Raw genomic sequence first — 18,251 nt, forward strand, 5'->3', positions numbered from 1 at the left:
GTTGTTAATGACATCGTGATAACACAATAGCGTGTTGTTAATTATCGCGTTTTCGCAACATCTAAAACTTATAATGGGATTTTGTTGCAAAACATCTCGAGCGATATAACTTAGTTGAGTTATCGTCGATATGTAGAAAAAAGATATGACAGTTAAAACGTATAGATTTACAGCCCAGAGCCACGTACTTTCAGGTATTTATCATTTTAGTGTGAAATCTTTTTAATCAATTAGTGAAATTGTGCTGATGAAATCTCTAATGTCTGGTGTTTGCAGTTCATTTTCAATTAAAAATATCTTTGTTAAAGTTCTGAACACATGTGAAGTGTGGACGAACAGTTTTTGAAAGTGCGCTGATAAAATATCTAATGCCTGGTGTTTGTAGTTCATTTTCAACCAAAAATCGAATGTGAAGTGGCCTGGACGATCAAAATCTTACAAAAAAAGCGATAAGGTACATCGAATGTTAGAGAAAATGCGGGCATCCGATCGGTGCCTGATTAAGACGTAACATAGGGCATTATTCTGAAGAAACAGATTCAATTTAAAATGATGAATCATTATTCGGTGTCTACTGATTCAAAGGTGCCGTCGTTTTTGTAGCTAACGGGGGTTGTGTCGACAAACTGCTTATGAGCATCAATAAACACGGAATCGGATAATTGAATTAACCGAATACACTACACACATACGCAAGCCGTATTGATTTGATGATTAATTTGACATCAAACCCGATTATATTTACATTTTAACTACGAACTACACTTCAATACACTGTACATCTACACACTTAGTTAAATATATGTACAGATGGTGCGCGTATATAAATAAGTACAATGAATAGATTCACAGAACGTAAAATTGATTTGTTAGTTTGTTATGGTTATATTATCTCCTAGGAAAAAAAACATATTTCTAAGCGTCGTCATTTCGCGAGATAAATTCAATTATATGAATGGCAGATTTGTTGGCACTTCTGCGATACCTTTGTCCCACGGTCTACGTTCTGTATTTCACGAGAATGGCCAGATCAATCATGGGTGGTCATTCTTGAACTATATGACATTTTGCTACGACGGGTACGGTGACCGCCTGATAGCGGAAATGGTTCCACCTGGCTGCCATGTCTATGAAGCTAAATCTTTGTGAAACGTGGATTGATTCCGGGATTCGAGGCCACAATGAAATCGCAGCATTGAAAAACATGAAGTTTTTCAAAATTTCAATTATCAATCAGCTGGTTCGTTAGTGTTTTAAGAATAATGATTCTTATAAGATTTGTCCATCAATATGCGTAGAACTGGGGTCCGAAACAGCACACATATAAACAAGGTATGAATTACGAATGCAATATAGCTAATTAATAAGATTTAGGTTTCAAAACATCCTGTACTGAATGGAACAGTACGAATTAGTTATCATTAATTAATCATTAATACAGGCGTTGTCTAGTTTAACCGAGTCAGACGCTGTACCCCGTGTGGCCCTCCGACTCTCATCCGTGCAAAAACTACCGCATGTAAAGATACAAAAATAGATTTTACCGGAATCAATATTCGTTGTGTGCGTGCGGTATGACTACACCGAATTATTTTTGCAGCCAGCACGCAGATCCTTTGCCTTCACTTGTCGCCCATGTGCTACATTGATTTACCCGTATGAAGACAGTCGCACTTGGCAACGGCATGAATTTTCGTCTGGTTTTTGTTTACAACTGATTAGCTATTTGAAAACGTATCGCGCGCGACCGACCGTTCGATTTAGGAAAAAAAACGTATCAAGGCAGCGAGTCGTGTTCATCCGACAGTTGAGCTACTCGCGATGAAACTACGACTCATCTGATCCGATTATGGAATAATTCGATGGAAAATAATCAATTTTCAGTGTTCAATTTCCCGCTACAAAAGGAACGTATTTCTTTAATATCATCACTTCTTACGGGTCTTCGCGTAGACTGATTTATCTATGCAGATTATAATGCGTAATTATTTGCCGCAGTAAACTAAACTAATCGGGAGATAGGGTCATTGGGGGCATATTAAAGTGTAAATTGAACTGCAAGGTTTCGGGGTTCAGTGCCTCAATTGTAAGTACAGCCTGTTAGCTTGCATTGGATTTCTTGTTACCACAAATCCGGAAAGTATCGCTCATTCATTATGATATCATAGATGGTTTACGAAAAATAGATGAATTTGTACTTATACTTTCAGCTTTCTACGATGTAAAAAATATATGAAAAAAAATCGAAAAATCTATATACAAATTTTCGATGTGAATTATGTAATTAAAACTTCCACTTGAAAACTCGTCGAGCTTTCTTCCTCGTTTATCCAGATGTGAATTTTTCGCGTATACATTGTGGCTTATTGTGCCAAGTGAAATCGAAAATTGGCTGATCAGATATCGGAATTGATACTATCGAGCAGAAGATTGAAATGATCGATATTTGATTTTCGTCCAACTCCGTTATAAAAACCTGTGTCGCCATTGTTTCTTTTTCCATTCATGACGACCTTGACCTACTATATATTTCAAATGTCATATCGGCTGCTTACTGCGTGTACGTGCTTCTAGCAATGAGCAGTTTTCAGAAGAACAATATATATTTATCTGGAATAGAATTGTGAGGGATCGATGTGAGATCAATACGTCACTGATATACTGGACAGACACTACACAGATTGAGTTAATTAGTTCATTTTGCAGTATTCAAACGCTTGAGTCATCGATTGTAAATAGTTGAGATTATTTCCATTCTCGATGAATATCATTGAGAGTAAACCACAATATCAATATTCAGACAAACGTCATTGTTTTTTTTTCTTTCGTTTTGGGCGTTTTTTGAACAAACTCTGAAGATGGTTGGAAGGATTCCACCCAAAACGCAAGAAAAAGTACATTAACAGAGTTGTTTGAATTGATATTTTGGGTTTCTCTTAATTCTAGAGTAAAATCCTATAGTCCGTTCAATGTTCGCGGTTAGAACTGGACTCTGAAAAGATTTCGCGCTTTTTGGTTTCAATATGCTTCACTCGTTATATTTGTAAATAAAGTGTTTTATTCATATTTCATCCACAATCTTGTCACCTATCCATATCATTAATAAATTATAACTCTAAAATTCTGATAAAAATCGATCAATATTTAGAAGCAGAAGGAGGCTTGCATATACATCCCGGAGCTTCAAGTCGAGATTTCTAATCTTTCCCATCAGAGTTAGATTTGAATGCTCGCAGTTTATCAGATGAAGTTTGATATCTGTTGCGGTGATTCGTAGGTATTTCTCTCGATGCCCCACCGCTGCCTCCGCCGCAGCTATCGCAGGTATCGTAAACAAGACGATGATTTCGGAGAGGAAATAAACGATGACTGTGAATGGGCCATCAATCAGTAAACCAGACTCCAGATTTACCCATTAACCGTCGACATACAAGAAACTACTGAACAATCGTTTGATACGCTTCAATTCCAACTTACTTAGTTCTACGGCCCTTAAACGAACATATTTTTAAGCTAACGACACCTTAGCACAAACAAACATTTCACAGAGTCCTCATTTCACCAAAATTATATCAATCTTGAATGGCAGCTTTGATCGAACTTCCGCGATTCCTTTTGTCCCTTGCCCACGTTCTGTATTAACTGCAGAATGACCAGATCTGACAGTAAGCGGTCATTCTTAAACTATAGAACATTCGGCTACTATAGGTATCGTTGCCGTCTCGTAGCGGACAAGGTTCTACCAGGCTGTCACGTCTATGAAGCTAAATTTTTGTGAAACGTGCATTAATTCCGGGATTCGACACCGAACGATGTTATCTTACATTGACGGATCACGTATAGAAGTTGATGGGTACTATTATCTCACCGAGTCTTTAAAAACTACCCTCGATTCTCTACATGCTACGCCTGATCTAAAACACTCTCATAGATCAGAATCGAAGCGATCAAACTGCCACAATATCTACTCTTAGGATAATAAGTTACTTAGCATTGTTTTATGCGATCAACGCCGTCTTAAATTACGTAACCTACATTTCAATTTCAATCTTCTCATACGACTGTATTTTTAGCCGGATTCTCAACAAACCCCGGAATTTCCTTCCATTTCTAATATTGATGTCTGTTGGAGATCGAGTTCTAATCAACGTTCACGTAGAAGAGATAATTACAAAGCGCTCCATTTAATTCCCATTCTATCGGCGCTATAGACGCGTGCGTTCATCTTCGCTTTATTGCCCATCATTACACTGACATGAATTAGGTTCCGTTTCCGATAGGAATACACTTTTAATCGCTGCACTTAATCAAGTGCCAATGTTCTTCGTGATGCTGTCTAATAGCCGGTCATTTACGACGAAGTCCCGAGAGACGAACAATAAATTAATGGTCGCAATTACTTGCTGGAAACCTCGGGAGCTTGAATCGAATTGAAGTTCAGGCGAATTTCGATGAGTTTTATTTATCACATCTATCAACGGATCTGGGATCATTTAACTGAATCACCCTGGGGCAGTGTGCTGGGAGAGCTCTCACTGGGGCAGTGTGCTGGGAGAGCTCTCACTGGGGCAGTGTGCTGGGAGAGCTCTCACTGGGGCAGTGTGCTGGGAGAGCTCTCACTGGGGCAGTGTGCTGGGAGAGCTCTCACTGGGGCAGTGTGCTGGGAGAGCTCTCACTGGGGCAGTGTGCCGGGAGAGCTCTCACTGGAGCAGTGTGCTGGGAGAGCTCTCACTGGAGCAGTGTGCTGGGAGAGCTCTCACTGGAGCAGTGTGCTGGGAGAGCTCTCACTGGGGCAGTGTGCTGGGAGAGCTCTCACTGGGGCAGTGTGCTGGGAGAGCTCTCACTGGGGCAGTGTGCTGGGAGAGCTCTCACTGGGGCAGTGTGCTGGGAGAGCTCTCACTGGGGCAGTGTGCTGGGAGAGCTCTCACTGGGGCAGTGTGCTGGGAGAGCTCTCACTGGGGCAGTGTGCTGGGAGAGCTCTCACTGGGGCAGTGTGCTGGGAGAGCTCTCACTGGGGCAGTGTGCCGGGAGAGCTCTCACTGGAGCAGTGTGCTGGGAGAGCTCTCACTGGAGCAGTGTGCTGGGAGAGCTCTCACTGGAGCAGTGTGCTGGGAGAGCTCTCACTGGGGCAGTGTGCTGGGAGAGCTCTCACTGGAGCAGTGTGCTGGGAGAGCTCTCACTGGGGCAGTGTGCTGGGAGAGCTCTCACTGGGGCAGTGTGCTGGGAGAGCTCTCACTGGGGCAGTGTGCTGAGAGAGCTCTCACTGGGGCAGTGTGCTGGGAGAGCTCTCACTGGGGCAGTGTGCTGGGAGAGCTCTCACTGGGGCAGTGTGCCGGGAGAGCTCTCACTGGAGCAGTGTGCTGGGAGAGCTCTCACTGGAGCAGTGTGCTGGGAGAGCTCTCACTGGAGCAGTGTGCTGGGAGAGCTCTCACTGGGGCAGTGTGCTGGGAGAGCTCTCACTGGGGCAGTGTGCTGGGAGAGCTCTCACTGGGGCAGTGTGCTGGGAGAGCTCTCACTGGGGCAGTGTGCTGGGAGAGCTCTCACTGGGGCAGTGTGCTGGGAGAGCTCTCACTGGAGCAGTGTGCTGGGAGAGCTCTCACTGGAGCAGTGTGCTGGGAGAGCTCTCACTGGAGCAGTGTGCTGGGAGAGCTCTCACTGGAGCAGTGTGCTGGGAGAGCTCTCACTGGAGCAGTGTGCTGGGAGAGCTCTCACTGGAGCAGTGTGCTGGGAGAGCTCTCACTGGAGCAGTGTGCTGGGAGAGCTCTCACTGGGGCAGTGTGCTGGGAGAGCTCTCACTGGAGCAGTGTGCTGGGAGAGCTCTCACTGGAGCAGTGTGCTGGGAGAGCTCTCACTGGAGCAGTGTGCTGGGAGAGCTCTCACTGGGGCAGTGTGCTGGGAGAGCTCTCACTGGGGCAGTGTGCTGGGAGAGCTCTCACTGGGGCAGTGTGCTGAGAGAGCTCTCACTGGAGCAGTGTGCTGAGAGAACTCTCACTGGAGCAGTGCTGGGAGAGCGCTCACTGGAGCAGTGTGCTGAGAGAACTCTCACTGGGGCAGTGTGCTGGGAGAGCTCTCACTGGGCCAAATGTTGATGTGTTTGTCAGTGGGCGGCAGTCAGTGGGCGGCAGTCAGTGGGCCTGGATCTCTTGTGGGTGGACGCTCGACGCATCCAGATGCAACCAAATTGATGCTTGTTCGATGACTGATTTTCGAGACGCTATAAACATTAAGTGGTTGTATTATTTGGTATAAGTGGTCAATGACAATCGGTTGATTGGTCTGATAAACTCGAGCTGTCAGTACAGGCCAATCGGGAATATTGAAATATAGCCGCTCGGATCTATAATATTTGCTTCGACAATCCGCCATAAATCCATCCCGATCTATACGTATTGACCACTGCCGCCACCGCCGCCGCCACCGCCGCCACCGCCGCCACCGCCGCCACCGCCGCCACCGCCGCCACCGCCGCCACCGCCGCCGCTTATGATTGATGAAACTGTGTCAACTATTCCTGCTCTCAGCGACCCCTGTCGAGAGGAAATCAGTCTGTCTGACACATCAAACTTCCTGTGTCTGTCCCATTGAGCTCGTGCCGGCGCCGGTTTCGATATTTCAGGAAGTTGAGTGAAATCGCTTTGAGAATAAAATCGTCTTCTTAATAGAGACGTATAGGAAAAAAATGTTTCGGTTGTTGAATGTAGCGAAAAAAAAGTCAAGTAGTGGTGTCAACTTTACTGTGTTGTATAAAACGTATTTGACAGACCTGAAATAGGCATTCAATGCATTTAGTGATCTTTGTCTCTCAGTCATTTATCATCTTGAGCTGGGTTCTGAGCCCAGTTCGACAGTAGGTTACGATTGTAGGTTTGACACTCTAAAGATCCATTATAATCTGGGTTCACATCCGACTTAAGAGTTGATACATTCGAAAATGGACTGATTTCAACTCTGACTAAGTCTTACAACTTTGAAACTGGGTCCAGGGTCCTTCTAATATTCTATAACAGAACTCCTAGGGAATTTCACAGATGTGAGTTAAGATTTGATTCGATGTTTACCTCTGAAATTGAACTGATTTTACTCGCAACCGTGAAACGGTAGACCAGCAGCCAGCTGGGCGGGTCGACATCCGTTTAGATATTTTATCTCCTTTGACATGAATCGATCGTACTGACCGACCGAATACAACCACTTTCTGACGTTAAACGAATACAGCATGTATCGTCTGCACTATCGCCGTATCTCGTGAGTTTATTTCATTAGCGGCTAACTTCATTTTCCGCTCAGGTGCTTTGTAATGTTTAAATTGGTACACCGGTTGATTGGCGCGAGTACGTCTCACGACGCATTTCATCAATTTTACGCACAGGATTTATGTCAACTGAGAATAATGAAGATTGACGTGTCCAACTCCGAGTCGAGTCGAGTCGAGTCGAGTCGAGTAAACCATCGCTCTGTCTATAGATTAGCGAGGTAAACCCTTCTATCATAGTTTGTATAAAGGGTCGAATAAATGTCGTCAAAAAGAACTGATGAATTCACGACGAGTCTGATACAAATTTCAATAACTAATTCTAAAATATCGATTACTAGAATTATGTCGATTCGTTTATACATCATTTTAGCGACTTCTAACGACTAAGAGAATTGACAGTGAAATTGGGCCAATAGAACCAGTCCACCTGTCCAGCAGTTATACAGCTTGTCCTATATGCGTAACAAAGTCGTCAAAACGGTTTTAATAATCTAATAATTTTTGTCAAAAACCGGTTTCCTTTGCATCAGTTCAAGCAAAACGACGAAGTCAAACAATCGTGTATCAATTAATGCAACTAAATTGACCCCATGTCCACTAATGACATCGTTAGCGATGACAGTAAACGATGAGATTAGATAATAATCAGTTGAATTCCTTTTTGATACGAGTTGATACTAGAAATTTGGGCTTAAAGCGTAAACAACCCGCTGAATGAAAAACCCGCATATAAAAAAAGGAACTTATGAAAAGGCAAATTCATCACAGGGAAGTAATTTCAAACTACCAGGAGTGATATTGATTTATTTTGATATTAAGGATAGTACAACCACTCGTAATTTTACATAGTAGATCGTCCTATTGCCGGAAAGCGATCAGCGTGAGTTGGATTTAAAATCTACTGTAACTAAAGAGTTTATTTCATGACGGAATAGAAATGAGGAATAGTGAAAGTGCCGACAGCGGATATGCTGTAGATGATGAAGATTACAATTTATCAAGCCGAAAGAATTGTTCGATCTCGAGTGAGTAAATGGGGCTACTCAATAAATTTAGTGGAAAGGTTATCAAAATTCTCAAAATAACTGGGAACCTGAACATTTTATTTTGGCTAAACTAAATACTAACATGGAAGACCTCACTGAGATGAGGTCATTAACAGGCATGACCTCACGAGGTTGACTAGGTGCTGCGTTGCTGCAGTGATGATCCTCACCGTTCCGATGCAGCCGTATCGCTTCTATCATTGTCGGTTTCGGTCGTTATGTTCAGCGGTCAATGATTGATCATGATTTTTTTATGATCTACAATACATTTATTCTCGGCGGGGATCGATTTTTTCTCATCTCAAAAACAACCGTATCGGACACGCGGAATTCCACGGACAGACGGAGACGCGTAAGCCCGGTGGAATTCCACACTAACTCCTCCATCATCGATATTGTCAATATATGCCTCGGAAAAAATACTGTTTGATACGAGTAATATTCGGTACATGGCTATTAGTTTGCATTGATCGGATGAAAGGCTTACATCGGCTTTTTCAATCAAATTGATTTATTGATTGATTGATCACCGGAATGGAAATAAAATACATATCCACATATTCGCATTGCTCGCTGTCCGTTAAGATGCTGTCGTTGTCAGTGTAGGTTGTCGATCAGTGCACAGTCCCGAGGGCTGCACCAGTCTTTAAAACATCAGCGCGATGCCTCGAGGGCTGCTGCGATCTGTAAGACATCAGCGCGGCGCCTCAGGGCTGCTCCGGGTTTTTAAACATCAGCGCGACGCCTCAAGGGCTGCTCCGGTCTTTTAACACGCTTTATGGGTTGTAGCGTCCATTTAGTCCGGTTTCCGATTTGAGTCGTGTTCTTTGCAGTCAATAAATTGGTTTAAATTTACCGATAATTAGGACTCATAATCAGTTACATAGATGGGATAAGTTAAAAACATGTTTAACTTTCTTTACGTCGTCTTGGATCTTGGTCACTTTCCAGACTAACCCTGTATTGGACGAGTGTCCTTAAATGTTGCCGGCAGGACTCGAACCCGTTTGTCACGAGATGCCCCTTCTTCCAAGCGTCATCGTTTATGGCAGACGTGTTATCAGTGACGTCGTCGGCAGTTTGAATATTCAGACTTCGTCCTGACGTTGAATCTGGAATCTCTGCTCAGATCAATAGAGACTGAGACGGACACAGAGACTTCACGTCAAAACCAAACCTTACCTCGAGACGTTGACTTTTGTTTGCGCTTTGTGTCCGTCGGTTTCTTTCGAACTTGATAAGCGACTGAAAGTAATATCAGTGGTGCGTGGTGGGAATATTCAGAAAGTTTTCGGCAGAAAAAGCTAACTCGAGAATTCCAGTCGCGCGTGTTAGGTCACATTCAGACAGACAGTGTTTGTTAATGAAATCATCAATGATGTACACAAGCGACGGAAGTGATTTCGAGTTTGCGCAATTAACAATCGATGTCTCGTTACATCTCGCGAGACGAGACGAGACTAATTTCTTCTCAGCCACTGAGAGTTTATATCGAATATGAAAATGATGAATTTTGATTGCATTCCGTGGCACGCAGTTTCGCGTCGTCATTATTCAACATTACCTGGAGATGAATAACCTGATAACGGCTGTTGAATTCAAACATGAACTCAAGAATTTACGATTCAAACGAACTTTACTGTATTCGTATTGAGTTCAATGGTTGAATAGCAGACGTTTCTGATCAGGTCTGACAGAAAATTGTATACTGAAATCTCCAATTAAGTACTCCAATTTCAACAAAAAATAGTTCTGTTAAACTCAATCGACCGTCCAGTTATCTGTTATATCCGATTTCAAAATCTGAATCCCTGTTTCAATCGTGAAGTCGGTTTGTAACACGCCAAATGAGTATAAAACAAATAAAATCAATCAGTTTATCAAATAAATAAGATGATCGCTTCAGGTAGATAGAGAGGGCGGCTCCGTCAAAAAAAAGGGATTTTCTCAATTTTTCGGATCCAATTTCAGATCTCAGACTTTAGGGTTAAAACTATTTTGTACTCATTCAGTCAGATTCAACCCACAACTGCGCTGAATCTTATCCTAAGCAGTGATCGCGATTAACTAGTTTCGAAACTCTTTTTTACCATGCTCGTTTTCTAGTCGACTCTTTAAAATCCTGTTTGTGGTTTACTGATACAATCACCGGAGATTGTGTGTATGTCGCATCCTGGATGTCTAGGGTTCTGTAATGTCCCGATCAACTTGTCTGTTTCACTTTTCTTCCTCTGAAGACTTGTATCGGGTGTCGGTAGTCGTGTTGCTAAGCTCGTATTACCTGTAATTGACGTCATCGCTTCTATTTACTTCTTCCCTGTTCATCGTTAGATCCAGCGCGCATGACAACCGCTGCTAACCCGATAAATCTCTTCTCGCAACCACCAATTGCAGGTAGCGATAATTCGCGGTCTGCGGACTCCTTGCTTTGATTTATTTGAAGCCTATACCGATTATTAAGAAATGATTTAAAGGTTAACCATTGATGAAACACAGATAACAAACCTTGTTGTTACGAATATAAAATCCCACCAAGAAAAGTCCGGCGTTTTCTTTGAGTTCATTCGTCGTTTCGACTATATCATCTTCAGGAATACTGAATTCCTTGAGCTGGTAGTTTATTCAACGTGTCGACTATATCCTAATAGACATCTCCAGGAATACTGGTATCTTTAATACTGGAATGTTGAGGTATTCCTGAAGTTGACCGCTATGATACTGGCCGAAACGTAATAAATCATTAGCTCCAGCAAACGTTTAAAACCTTTTTTTCTTTCTGAATGTCGAATTCGATATTATGATATCAAGGTTCCTTCTCCTCCAATGTCACGATAATATTTGTTGTATTTTTACCCCAATCCTGTCTTCGTGTATTTATCTCGAATCGACAGAGATCGCGAATATTTCGAGTACGTTGACACTAGATTCACCAGCGTCCATCGATCTAGTAATGCGCACAGATATTCTACGATATTCCTAGTAATTGTAAAAATGAATCTACTTTATTTGCTTCCTGGCAGATTTTGCCGCCGCCGATGATGATATTTTTCATTTCACTTCATGTAGGAGTTTTTGCTTATTTTTTCAACCTTGTCCTCGATTCCTACCAGCTTTCGATCAATAGTCATCTTATACCTGACGGTAAAACTGTTTACCGATACCGGCGGCTGAAGTGTTTCTAGTGTATCACACGATGAAATTATTCGGTATTTGATTGGCTCGTAAAGTGTGTTGTTTAGTGAATGATTACTAGTGAAGCAATGTCTTAAACATCGACATCAATGAATTGACCAACTGGGACTAGTCAATCACTACTACGTACAATCAGTCTATATGTAATAGGTCCCCGGTAGCTCGTTCGTTTTCAAAATCATTCGGTCATTCTATAACCTGAAATGAACGGTGCGTCAGATTCTCAACCCGCTGGGAAATCATTCACCTGCTCCAGGATTACTATACAATATCTACTCGCGATATAGTAAAATGAAAGCTGTAGATTTATAAGATATGCATAAAGCAATGTAATCAGGATGGACTGGCGGTTGTCGTTGATCTACACGCAGAACTGCCAACTGTTCCTGATTTGCGGTATTTGTTACTTAGTCTTTACTTGTAACGAGAAATACTGATTTGATTCTTGTAATGCATACAGAAATATGAAAAATGTTTCTGAGGCTCTTACTGTTGACTGAATGAATGATTTATTTACTTATAATATGTACAAGATTATAAACATAGTTTCTTTGGATATGATTGCATAGATAAATAGACATATATAAGAAGGACAACCCCAAGCCCTAGGGGCTGAGCCTGATAGGGGGATTGCCCTGAGAAAAAAAATAAACTAAGTGATAGATACATATAAAGATAATAATAATAATAATAATAATAATAATAATGATAATAATAATGATAATGATAATAATAATGATAATAATAATAATGATAATGATAATGATAATGATAATGATAATGATAATGATAATGATAATGATAATGATAATGATAATGATAATAATAATAATAATAATAATAATAATAATAATAATAATAATAATAATAATAATAATAATAATAATAATAATAATAATAATAATAATAATAATAATAATAATAATAATAATAATAATAATAATAATAATAATAATAATAATAATAATAATAACTACTGATTAATTTGAAGATTTTCAATTTGTTACTGATAAAACTTAACAGAGATTGGCTAGCCCTGTACATACACCAGTGACTTGTACATTCATCAGTTTGTCCGGATCTCATGGTCGCAAATCAGCCCCAATATCCGGATCCTAACATCGCGCATGCTCATTGCAATATTCACAAATGATATCAATCTTCAAACGCAATTGATGATGAAATTTATTCAGACTCACGAATTGATAGCTGAATCCGGTTAATGGTTTCGCCCGATGATTATATACTTATCGTATCGTTCTTGCGATCTTAACGAGGCGTTTATTGGAGCCTACAGTTTCGCTCGGGGTTGCTACTCTCAGAAACTGGACATTTCAATAAATTGGCCAATCAGAGTGTCTGGCTCTTAATCAAAATTCAAACTATTTTGACAACCTGTATAACAGGTGAGGGGTGGTCGAAGGTACAGTAACGGATACGTCTTAACTGCGTACAAGCTCTCACGAACGGTAAAACAGTAAAATTTTATCGATCGTTCGCTGTTAAAGTATTGATGTGTTTCAGCACGAAAACTGCCAATAAATCTAACCTTGCGCTTGTAGACCATGTATCATATTTGACAACGGTTCAATAGAGTCGTCTACCGATTCGATTTCCGACTTAAAACCAGATCCGAACTAATTCATTTTTCTGACTCAGTCTATTGCGAGATTGCTGATTGTGTGCAAAACGAAAAGAAAAAAAGTGCAGTCATTGTGTTTGTTCTTACGTAACCTATAAAACTCTCGACATTCAGTAAAAAGAAGATTCTGATTCTGGACCGATCTGCGGTCTCAACCTCACTCAGCCGTGCTGAACTTCCGGTTTCTATTATGACCTTGATGATTTACGATGACGTCATGACCGCGTCACAATCGATGACATCATGGCCATGATTTTGTAACAAATTTTGATACCAGTTTCTTTCAAAGACATTTACGTATCTCATAGCCCTGCCTTATTGCACCCTGAAAGGCGCGGATCGCTGTAAAACACAAACCGCGATGGCGTTGCATTCACGAAACGACGACGCTTATCGTGTTAAGGTCGAATGGATCTTTGATTCACCGACGCGAACAGAAATCAGGGTCATTACCATTGTACATAGATTCGTCTGCTGACATTTTGTGTGATTTGTATTGATTCAATGCTTAATCTTTGCCAGATCGGCGTCAGAGATCGGCGCTCGCGAACTGGCAATGACAGTGATAATGGTATTTAGTGTACGGTTCCGCGATATCGCTAGCTAATTGCGCGCATTGACTGAGCGTGTGAAAATCTAATTTATGATTATTGTCTCTCGCAGTCGGCATTATAGTCATAGATTTAATTAACGAGTAAATAAGTCATTCTGGGACCTTATCTTAACCTCTCTCTCTCTCTCTGCCTCACACTCATCGCCTTCCGCAGTGATTAGGGAAATGCCCATCGCGTATTGGAGGAGAGGACTGAATGCATCGTTTCTGAATTTTCTGAATTTTGGAACCCCTTATTAAGATGAAGTGATTTACAAGTTCCACGGTTCAGAATCCAATTCAACGGTTCAGGGTCCAGTTCTACAGTTCTGGATTCAGTTCCATGGTTCGGGATCCAAGTCTGAAACTCTGCTCTTGGTTAAGATTTGATTCAAACTTAATTGGAAAATTGTAGAACTACATCTGAAGTTCGTAGCTTGGGTTCTGATAATCAGTGAACATGAGAAAAATCCCACAATAATTCAGCCATAAGATGTAAAGTTATTGAGTCAAATCGCATATATTTTGAGCAGTTTCGGCTAAAAACTGTTTCGTCATCATCAGTGTTCAGCCGAAATGTTGCTCTAAATAATTTACGGATATTGTGTATCTCCGCGACTTATTCTATGAACATGTTTCCAACTCTTTTCAACTGTAATTAATTCAATATATTCTAATCATATATTTTCTGTGTCTTGTTCTATTTTCAGTACCTGTCAGACTACCGAATAGTTCCACAATGATCGGAGCTGCTGGTAGCAGACATGTCTCGCAGAGACGACGATCCTCACTTGCCAGCCTTCCGCCCACATCGCTCAATTTATTCCGCCAGAATTTGGGCGGGATCGCGGAAGGGGACGAGGAACAGGTCAAATTGCCGTCGATACCACGGCGTCGGGCTGTTGACCGGTCGGATTACCGAACATGCGCGTTACTTCAACAACAGCTGAAAAATATCAAAACCTACCCAGAGTAAGTACTAACTTTAAATCATTAAAACCGCGCGATCACTTGAACGTTTTTGGCCGGTACCTGATTAGGCGCCCGGGCAACCGTTCACAGCCGTCCACAATGATGCTGAATGGGTCCTTGCGTGTTTGACATGCGATAAATTTAGCTCAACCAAAAACATCGGACGAGATCCGTGCCAAATTTGAGCATTGACCGATTCATCGCGTGCGAATTCTCCGAACTGGATGCTGACTCCCCTCACTTGCCACAGCATCGTTTCGATATCATTTTAGTATCGAGTGAGTGATTTAAATGTGAACGCGCTCTCTAAAAAGGCACGAGCAGATTTTGACTCGGGTCTGGTCCGGAGCAGTTTGACCCTGGCTAAATCGTCTCCTTGTGATCGCCGGTTATATCTTATCGCACTGTGATAAATGTTATGTGGAAAGGAATGGCGACGGCGACGGCGACGGTCGGTCGGTCGGTCGGTCGGTCACTGCGTGCAGTGAGAATGAATATTTAGTTTTATGTATAACGTCAGCACTTGAACAGTTTCTCACGGCGAATGAAAAACACTTTCTGTGTTACTGGCGTCGACGACAACGAAATGAATTATTTTTTCCCTATTTACCGACATGACGTGGGTGACAAGTGGAGTGTGCGCGCCCAGCAGCAGCCGGAGCGCACACCGGCGGCACACACCGGCTCACCGTCAGTGTCGAAACTATGGTAACCACCAGCAATTTATATCATTTAGCTTTGGCAGCACTAAAAAACCGCTGAGTCAATCCGTCACCAACCGAATGGACACGCCCAACTGTAAGGATTAGCGTGAGGTTCAATGGCATATTGCGTGTTTCAATTCGAATTACTGGGTTTTTATGTTCTTTTGATAACTGAATCTAAGAGCGGGCGTCGCTTGTAGGGATCAGAGAGAGTTGTGGTCGGAGAGTAGGTGTTACTGAGGTGATGTTGTTATTCATGATTCATAAATGTACGAAAACAAGAATAAGCAGAGGTTTCTTCCATTCCAGTGACCACTTATTGTAGTGTATCCAGTCACCCATTCCGGTGACCACTTACTGTTAGGGTATCGAGTCACCCATTCCGGTGGCCACTTACTGTAGGGTATCCAGTCACCCATTCCGGTGAACACTTACTGTAGGGTATCGAGTAACCCATTCCGGTGACCACTACTGTTAGGGTATCGAGTCACCCATTCCGGTGACCACTACTGTTAGGGTATCGAGTCACCCATTCCGGTGAACACTGCCTTGCTGTTAGGGTATCCAGTCACCCCACGGTATAGTGGTTGATTTCGATTAAGTAAATTTCAACACTTGTTTTTTGCTAATATACAAGATTTTAACAAAATTATTAAATCAAAATTACAATGTGAGTAATACTGAGAGTAGGTATCAAAGCGATGTGATAATGTTGAATGAAGGACTGTTTTGAAGCAACAGTTCGATTATACAAATGAATGAAAGCAGCTCTCTCAGAAAATAAAAAGATTAGACTGAAAAGAAAGGGAAAGAATGACACAATACTGAACATACATTTCACTGATGTATGATGAGTCTCTATCGGGAATATAGCGATTGCAATTTATGAAAGCCAAGATAATAATATGTTTAGATACTTTTATAAATTATCAACAAACACGTCGATGGTCGTTTTATCGATAAATTCAAAGCAAGATTCTGTGAGAAAATTCATCGAGGATGGTAGATGACAAGATGATCTATTCATTGATTGTGTCGAGTCGTTTATCTAGTGACGAGTTGTTTGATAATATCATTATCCCGGTGTATTCATATACACATTTCATCCTCCATCTTACACAAAACGCGTATCAGTGGTTGACATTCTATATAGTGTAGAAGACACCAATTGATCTAATGTCATTCACGATTATTAGCAATAGCTAGTTTTTTCTGCCCTTTGATGAATTCGATCATTTCTTGCGAATGACATTTATCCAACCCTCCACCACACGATACACACCCACATACATACATCCCTACTTTCTTTCGCTGCTCTTTTCTGATCTTAGATTATACTTTAGCTGTAATATATATTGAATGAACCAATTGAATTTAGATGAATACATTATGGAACGGTAATTGTTGTTTTGGAAGGGTCTTCAGAATACACCTCGGGTAAGACTGGTTAGAAGAGCTTACTCCAATATTTGAGTTTGAACTCAGCGCTGTACCTCTGTCATTGATCGACGAGTATTAATGTCTCCGTCAGGGAACTGAGTCGACGGAAACTGTCGTACAGTCGTCACTAAGCCAGTGCGCTAGTACTCGGCGAGAAGTTCAACCTGTTGCTGTATAGAGGGCATTGTATAATATTCACTGATACAAACGCGATGTCAATTCAGATACAAGACATTATCATAGTTAAAGGGTCGAACGACATGATCAGAATCCCTTTAAGATAATCGATGTATATATTCTTCTAGGAAAAAAACAATACATTCCAAGCGTCGCTTCATAATGGAAATTCAAACTTCATTTGGCCGGTTTCAGGCGGTTTTGATCGAACTTCCGTGATTCCTTTTGTCCATGTGTCGACGTTCTGTATTATCTGCAGAATGACCAGATCTGACAGTAAGCGGTCATTCTAGAACTATTGGACATTTGGCGACCACGAGTATCGTGACCGTCTCGTAGCGGACACGGTTCTAGCAGGCTGTCATGTCTATGAAGCTGAATCTTTGTGAAACGCGCATTTATTTCGGGATTCGATCGCTTAACAGAATTGATGCTTTAATTTTCAAAATACCGATTTGCTACCCGCAAGATGAATCAATCAGAAGATGATGATAAGTGAACGGCACTTGTAGAATAGCCCCTACACGACGAATCCCGCAGTATAGAAATTGAAAGATAAAAAACATAAATTATTAGTAAAAAATTAAGATCAATAGATGCAAAGTTTCGGACTCTCTCTGGATTTCGTTTTTGATCTTTTTTCAATTTTTCAAATCGTGGGTTTTAATGAAAATTGAATTTTGATAGAAATAAAAGTTTATAAAAGCACCCGATGACCTTTGGATAATGGGAAATCCTGAAATTGAATTTCAAATATATTCATTTTCATCGCTATTATCACCGCGTGGAGATATATAACATTCATATCGCCAAATGGAGATTATCGGATTTTTTTTTCAACCCACGCACAATTATTATACGAGGTTATGATATTATATTAGAGGCCGGAGGCGGCCGTGCCATCAAATCATCAAGTCACAAATAATTATACGGATAAATAGGAATTTGTAGCGTTATCCGAAACGACGCTTATAGTAATATATCATATAGTTCTGAATAATGGACGAAACGATGCTGTAGCTGCAGATCCCGGTTTATACTGCGTATAACCGCTATCATTCACATGACTGGATAAAATTCAAAAACTTAATTTCACAAGTCGAATACTTTCAGACCCATTACTGAGGGAGATACGTTGGATTCCGAGTTCTGCTATTTTTGTCGAAGAAATGTTTTTGTAGACTTTCAGTCTTTTTATGGTAAATTTGAGAATAAGATTCCAAATGAAAAA

At 41.3% G+C, this 18,251-nt stretch overlaps 1 protein-coding gene across 1 annotated transcript in view; it reads left to right on the forward strand.

Moving 5' to 3' along the window:
* The first annotated feature begins 8,274 nt into the window (after positions 1–8,274).
* Positions 8,275–18,251, forward strand: part of LOC141909380 (voltage-dependent calcium channel type A subunit alpha-1-like) — a 129,623-nt gene continuing 119,646 nt past the window's right edge. The window contains exons 1-2 of the mRNA XM_074799827.1: positions 8,275–8,280; positions 14,438–14,699. Of these exons, the coding sequence (XP_074655928.1) occupies positions 14,467–14,699 (233 nt within the window). The 5' untranslated portion in view covers positions 8,275–8,280; positions 14,438–14,466. The remainder of the gene's footprint in view (positions 8,281–14,437; positions 14,700–18,251) is intronic.

Source organism: Tubulanus polymorphus, chromosome 7 (assembly GCF_964204645.1).
Source record: "Tubulanus polymorphus chromosome 7, tnTubPoly1.2, whole genome shotgun sequence".
Lineage (NCBI taxonomy): Eukaryota > Metazoa > Nemertea > Palaeonemertea > Tubulaniformes > Tubulanidae > Tubulanus > Tubulanus polymorphus.